The 7,211-nt window shown below is 38.8% G+C and overlaps 1 protein-coding gene across 1 annotated transcript; it reads left to right on the top strand.

Annotated features, from left to right (window-relative positions):
- The first annotated feature begins 2,668 nt into the window (after positions 1-2,668).
- Positions 2,669-4,337, top strand: LOC144627935 (uncharacterized). The gene has a single exon (XM_078485958.1). It carries the CDS (start codon positions 3,174-3,176, stop codon positions 4,149-4,151), a length of 978 nt encoding a protein of 325 aa, XP_078342084.1. The 5' UTR covers positions 2,669-3,173; the 3' UTR covers positions 4,152-4,337.
- Positions 4,338-7,211: the final 2,874 nt, after the last annotated feature.

Here is a 7,211-nt window from a genome sequence, read left to right as displayed (position 1 = left end):
TTAATCTCGTTTGCTTGAAACTCATTGAATTTATATTATAACGCCCGGGAGACACATTTGGTTGTAATGAAGCTATGGTTTTGTCATTTAGATACATAGCAGCGATTTGTTTGCAAACATTAAGTTTCATATCGAGAATTTAGCAAAATGTTATAAAATAGACATAACTCAGCCATGACACAGTCCCTTCAATCGGCGTTCGAACAACCGGAGCCAGGTAAACAACAAGTTTCCTCAGGGGTATCCCAAAAAAAAAAAAAAAAAAAAATTAAAAAAAACGTAAAATTTTTTGAGTTATAAAAAAGTTCTACTTTGCAATTCTCGGACGGATGCGCCGCCTATAAGATTTTCCATACTCTATTTTCGCGACACCCAATAATAAAAACTCATTATAAAATGGTTTTCTTGCTGGCAATACTTGAGCATGCGAAAGCGGCAAGAAATGAGGTTCTCTCACACTGAGCGGGGGAACCTGGGTTCATGTCTTGCCCCTCAATAAAGTGCTCTTGCATTGCTGTGTGGCAGACAAAAAAAGGCATTCAGTGTGAGAGAATGGTATTTGTCCACATCTTATAAAATAGTGGGAGTTAAAAAATTGCGGCTTTTTCTTTATGGCTCGGAGCTTGCCGGAGAGATATATATCATCACTTTCTCATCAACGAGTTTGGTGACCTATCCTTTTTTTCTCTTATTTTGTATTGAGCAACAACTATCTCTCTGTAAATAAATATAGACCAGAAACCTTTTCCCACCGACATTGTAGAAAAATCATTTCCTATTTTCTAACCATAGACAAATTCCCTGTGTAGAAAAAAAACAGTCGTCGGAAACGTGAATTTAGAAAGCAATCGTGAATATAATCATAAATGATATTATAAGAATTTATTGCGTATAAACGACCAGGTGCTGTTGCTCTAAAACGCGTATGGGGACCCTCCATTTTTATTTCAAAATTTTGTTCCTATAAGATAGAGAACCAAAACCAATAGGCAAAGTTTGACCAAAAAAACTTTAGTGTAGTTTTTTTAGGAGAATGACCTTACGACGATACATGTACATACCTTAAGTTTATATAGGGAAGTACCATCCCCCCTTCTCCCCCCTTTTAAACCAGCGGATTAAAAAGGTATAACTTATTTTCAAAAGGTCCCCAGTAACCATACCCTACGGGGCATTATATGTAACCCATATAGGGGTGTACCACTCCCACCTCCCACCCCCTTTTAACAGAGACTTTTTTTGTAATCTCCATACGTTTCAGACCCAGACAGGTGATATGCCTGAACGACTCACGAGCCTCCTGACTGATCATATGATCTCATCATCTCTTGATGTTTACTTTTACGGGGGTTTGTTATGGATGTCACTGATAGCAACTCCAGCACTTTCTGGCGACACCGAGCTTTTCTATTCCTTTCCCTAGGTCAAGCACTATTGTAAGAGATTTTTAATTTCCTAAAAACTTCCTGTGTCAGCATTTGAAGACATTTATGTCATTAAGCAATAAAGTTTTCAGAGTCAATTTTATCATTGCATTGAATTGTTATTTGCAATTATGTGCAATTGAGACAATTGCAAGGAGTCGTCATGGTAAACTGATTTTCTGCAGCAACAGCTCGTAATTATAACTTCAAGATTTTTTTTAAGTCAATGATGGCTGCATCGTATGTACCATGACATGCTAACTTGATAAGCTGTTGATGTTCCAATGAGAAGTTGATTTACAATGGTTAATTGAGGTGTTTAGAGAGAGGGTGAGACAATTGCCATTGACGACCCAAGGTTTGTTTACAAGTTGATGAACTTCACGGCTTAGTTGACATTCTCGTGGGAACTTTTTCAACAAGTTATTTATAGGGTATATTGATGACAACTGAAGTATATCAACTGTAGGAATTTTAAAACCATTACAAGTAATTATTAACACATTATGTCGTTAAACACCGTCGTTGAAATGATATCATCGTGAAATTATACTGTTAAACTGCTGTCCTGTGTTGAATGTTCTTTTTGGAAGCGGTAAGATAAAAAAGGTAGAATCCTTTATATCCAATGGCTGATCAGCCTACAAATTCCCCTTATAAAATCAATACATAATGATACAGGTAGGTTAGGAGAATACAGAAAAATATCAACTAATGGACACACCCTTAATGTCAAGCCAAACTCTCTTAACTCACAGTAAAAGGAATGTATCATAAATAGTAATGAGACATATTATTTTAAGAATAGAAGTAAATGTGAAAGTTCGGTAACTAAGACCTCTTAAAAAAAGTAGGAGAAGTCGGTTTAAAACTGCTGGTTTATAAGCTTAGCGTTTTGTCTGCGTTTACAACAAGTTGTTTTGTGTGATAATGCTTTCAACACAGGAAGGTCGCTTGACAAATGAACCGAGGTGATCATTGAAGTTTGAAAGATCCTTGAAACTCATAACAAGATGTTGGCAAAGAGTCACAACGGTCATTGTGACGAAACCTTCCCACTCCTCCCACCGAGTTCCTGTTCTGTCCTTCTATATCTCTTTGCCAACGTCTCGGACTGTCGGGCCGGACGTCGTGCTTTAAGTGCGTTAAACAAGTATACGGACTGATATTTCCTGTTCTTCACGTATTTACTTTAGATTGCAACTGATAATAGTATAAACACTCTTATCTTATCTCATTACGCCTGTTTTGCGCAAAACTGGAACTGATTTATCTATGTGGCGTGATTGTGATTATCGGCCGTGACGTACGGCCCAGCTGTCAGTGTATCATAAACACTTCTTAATAACTCCTCGCTTGGTTCAATGAATTAATCTGGATCAGCAGGCAACCAATTAGTTTCCTAAGGTGCACAACGCAGCGATATGACATACAGCCCTATGTTAAGGATGCAATAAAGTCGACGAAATACTCTCCGATATATTTCAACGCCGCGAGGTATAAAGCTATATTTACGATGGCTATTTCATATACAAATTAGCAACGCATCTGTCCGCTTGGTGTTTCCTAACCCCCTGCTAAGACTATCAATGCGGCACAACCTAATAAGAAAGGAGGTCGACCCATATAGCCCTCGGCATATCCACAGCTCATAATCTGTTAACAACAGTCCCACGAGCTTGTGTTCTCAATCACGACTTTTAAGCTTCACGAGGCTTCAACTTAAGCTATTGACTCAATCTTTACAGCATGTTCAACGTTCACCCCAGTCGCCCGGAAACTAACAGCCTTGACACGAGTGCGTTCCGATTTCCATTCAGCGAAGAAGAAAAAGATTTCAGTCAATTACCGCGTTCACAACTTGAAACGCAGACAACAGTGTTAAACCATAGAACGATGCCTAAAGACCTGAAGCTGGATCAGTGTTTGAAAGAAAAGAGCACAGACAGCGAGAAGACCAGAAGACTGAGCCGTACTGATGAAGATGAAGAAGAAGGGTCAGAGTCTAAAGATTCTCGTAATCTTACTGAGACGTTTGTAGCCGTTATAGCACAAGGAATACTGAGTGTTCCTTCCAAGCGTATGACCCTCAGCTCCATTTACAATTTCATCGCCAAAACATTTCCGCACTTTGACAAGGAGAAAGGCCCCGGCTGGAGAAATAGCGTGCGGCATAATCTGTCCAGCAATGACTGCTTCGTGAAGGCGAGCAGAGCAGAGAACGGGAAGGGACACTACTGGATGATTCACCCGAAAGACTTACCAGAGTTTGCGAAAGGGAATTATCGAAGACCGAGAAAGCCTCGAAGACCAAGATGCAGTCATGCTCTAGGGTGCGCCACAGATCGGGGAATACTTGGCTTACCTTTATCTGCCAGCCTATTTCCCTATCATCACAAGCCGTCTGCCAGTTTAGACCTTCCAAAGCCGCACCCTCCAAACGAGACCTTCTCTCACCCATTTGGAGTGGCGCCAAACAGGAGTCCACTGCTACCTACATCAAGGTACGACTTCTACTCGCGCGAGGCTGACAAGGCTCGTTATCCTCTCAATCCGCAGTTCCACGGCTTCTCTACACCTCCACCGCCATACCCGCTATTCTGGCAGGATAACCCCGCGTTCAGGAACTACAGCTCGCATTTCCAGTCATCCACGTTTCATCCTTATCTGTATATGTCGCCAGTTTCGCAGTCAGAAAATTCAATAGGCCTTACGCATTACGCGTAGAACAGTTCCACGTGTTAATATTTCAAGTACTGTTCAATGTGGAAAGATATTCGCTCAGTTGTAAATGGCAAAAATTGTATATATGCATACGTTCGGAATTAGTCTTCGATGATATGTCTTGATACAAATAAGTAGAGCGCATAGCTTGCAACTGAGACTGGCTGAATTACAAAGATACTCGACACGGACGAAGTACATTAGATTCATACAACTTGGCGTGAATACGAGGATTTGTAAAAATTTAGACCCTGCTGAACTATTAACTATGATTCCACTTTCAAAGACTGATATTTCTTGTAAAATAGGCCTTTGAGGAGAAAGAAAACGCGATTTTCAAGTTGAGAACATTCATAGTACTTCATAAGGACATAAGCCACAAGCGTCACTAAGTAGTCAATTAAGAGAACGCCATGGAGTGACTTCTAGAACAAATAATCAAGTACGTTTACTTAGCTTTTGTACTCGTCATTTTACAAATTAAGAAAATTAGATTATTCATTTGTTTCTTAAGTACAACAGCGTTATTCTGCTGTACATGTATAAACCATGTAGTAACAACAGCGTAACGAAAAGGAGAACCGATTACACTGATTTGGGAAAAGAAAAGAAAACAAAATACGAAGATAAGAAGTCGTCGCATTAGTTTCAAGTAGTACAGAGTTACAAAGCTCAGTTAATGTCTCTGTTTGTGGTAGGATCTGTATAAACATGTTATCACCCACTATTGATATTTTCATCACCATTTTTACTAATTAATAGTCATTATTTAATGCTCATTCAACAAGCCTCGGAGGTCAATAATACAGCGCATTTGTTAGCAGTAATTCATCTTGTAGTTGATCGAGTGACCCAATGTGAGTAACTTTATGACAATTTTGTTCTCAAGGTTATGATTTGTATAAAAATAAACACTTTCCCCAAAATAGGTAGTACTTGAGTTTTTATTCAACAAGCTCCGATTAACGCGTATATGTCAAACCATTATCGCATTCTACAAGTGTCAAAGGTGTTCATTTTATAAGTGTTTTGTTGAATGTGATCGATAAGGGGCGGCAAGAACACAAGAAATCATCGCCTCAAGTCATGTTTTCAACGTGGCTTTCAATATGTTTCATGTTTACAAACAACCAAACCAAAACACCTTAAACTAATACTGGGGTCGACTTTGATCTTGGATAAAGAAGTGTTTACATGTTTACAAAATGAATGGCCATGTTGACATCGCCGTTTGAAATAATTACTTAACACCGGCCACGAAACACAATAAAGTCGGCGATGGAAGTCCTGATTCAAACAAAGGTTCTTTTCTTAAGACCTATTGCTTGAGGTTCAATAACCGAAAATAAACACTCGAGGCAATCTATTGTCCAAAGCCGACAAATTACCATGTAAATGGCTCGTTCAAATACATCTATCTTCTTGCTAAGCAGGTTAATTAATGAAGTTTAGACTACATTCAGAAGTGATTTTATTGTTTATTCTATCCTATAGTGTGCTGATAAGGTATAAACGGATACGTTAAGTGGCCTTGTGGCGGGGTTGATTATGCGTTCTCTAAAAAGCTTACAACACTTCGTAGTGCCCTTCGTAGTGGCGCGAAGGACTTCAGTTAAGTTACCAAGTTCATGAAACCTTTGAATCCACGTGTTGGTGGCGTTGTGAAAACAAATGCTGTTTTGTTTAATTAAGCAGGCTGGACCGAGACAAAAGAAAAGTAAATACATTAAGAGTCTGAAACAGTTAATTCATGTGGCCAATTTGCGTCAAGGCTCGGCCAACCGCATCCATGTTGATGACCTTGGAGACTCTTTTTCGCGCCTTTCCCAGACCTTTCTGTGTGCGTCAATCCCGGATTACAAATGAAAAATCGCGACCAGTGTTTTAACTCGTTCAGTTAAATATACTTAACATTTCAATAAAAGCGTGACTTATTGTCTAGTGATTCATAATTGTGCCGTCTTATCAACAGATACAAGATCTTAGAGATGTTGAATGATGATACAGTAAAGCTAATTGACTTTTTATCCAAAGACCCCTTAGGCAAGCCCTTCTTTTATGCAAATGTTTTTGGAAAAATGACAAGATTGCGCGAAAAGATTAGTATTAAAACCTGATTTTAAAAAGGTCTAAAAGAAGAATAAAAGGATTGAGAAAAACCCCGGCTTGGAGAATTTGGCGAAATCGTTTGAACACTGTGGCGCAGTTTGTAAAATACAATATAACGGTTTTGATTATACGCCGTGTACCTGCCACATCTAACTAAGCTGGTTGAAAAATTTCACAATTTCACAGCATTGACGAAAAAACGTGTAAAAGACTGAGCAAATACTCCATTATTTTTCAAGCTTTTTAAGTATAACTCATTTGCAAATTGAGAGAAATACGCGATTACTGCCACGCCAGCCCAGAAACACCGTTTACTTGTTTATCATAACACTTAGAGACCTCCTGTGTGGCTATTGTACAGTTTTGAAATAATCATTGAGCTGGAGGTATTAGATAAATGAGGGTTCAGCATACCCACTCAATAAACAATGCCTTTATTTGAGGCCGTTTAAGTTGTTTTTAACTTAACTTCTGGTATTGTAACTGTTTGCAAGTGCGAGCAGCGAACTTGCGCTCAAGATAGTTTTTGAAAAAGTTCGCACGATGGGCGTTCATGGGTTTGCTTTTCAAAACAGCCATATTGTTTTTCGTCTGACTTCGGTGGAGCGTATAAGCTTTAATTTTGTTTATTAAACAGTAACTTTTCCCACGGTTTCTCTCGCCTTTCCATATTTAACACGGTAAAATAAGCATAATTTTCTGTATTTAACCTTCAGTTTAACAGAAAAAAGTTTCGAAACTTCAAACACGTTTCCTTTTTCTTTAATTACGACACATTAACGCTTTTCGCAAACAACCAGTATGAAACAAACAGAACAGTGGTAGTTCTTGGAACAATAGCGGATTAATTCTCGATTACTGATGAAGCTGAGGTGATCATTTCGATTAGTCGCATAAAACGGCGTATTAAGTAAGTTGATCCAACTTAACCGTCGGTTTTGTTTAAAAGGCACT

Source organism: Oculina patagonica, chromosome 10 (genome assembly GCF_052425735.1).
Source record: "Oculina patagonica isolate OP01 chromosome 10, crgOcupat, whole genome shotgun sequence".
Classification (NCBI taxonomy): domain Eukaryota; kingdom Metazoa; phylum Cnidaria; class Anthozoa; order Scleractinia; family Oculinidae; genus Oculina; species Oculina patagonica.
This window is presented reverse-complemented; position numbering and strand designations above follow the sequence as displayed.

Excerpts from the sequence above, each read along its gene's own strand:
- LOC144627935 (XM_078485958.1), top strand. The coding sequence starts at position 3,174 with ATGTTCAACGTTCACCCCAGTCGCCCGGAAACTAACAGCCTTGACACG.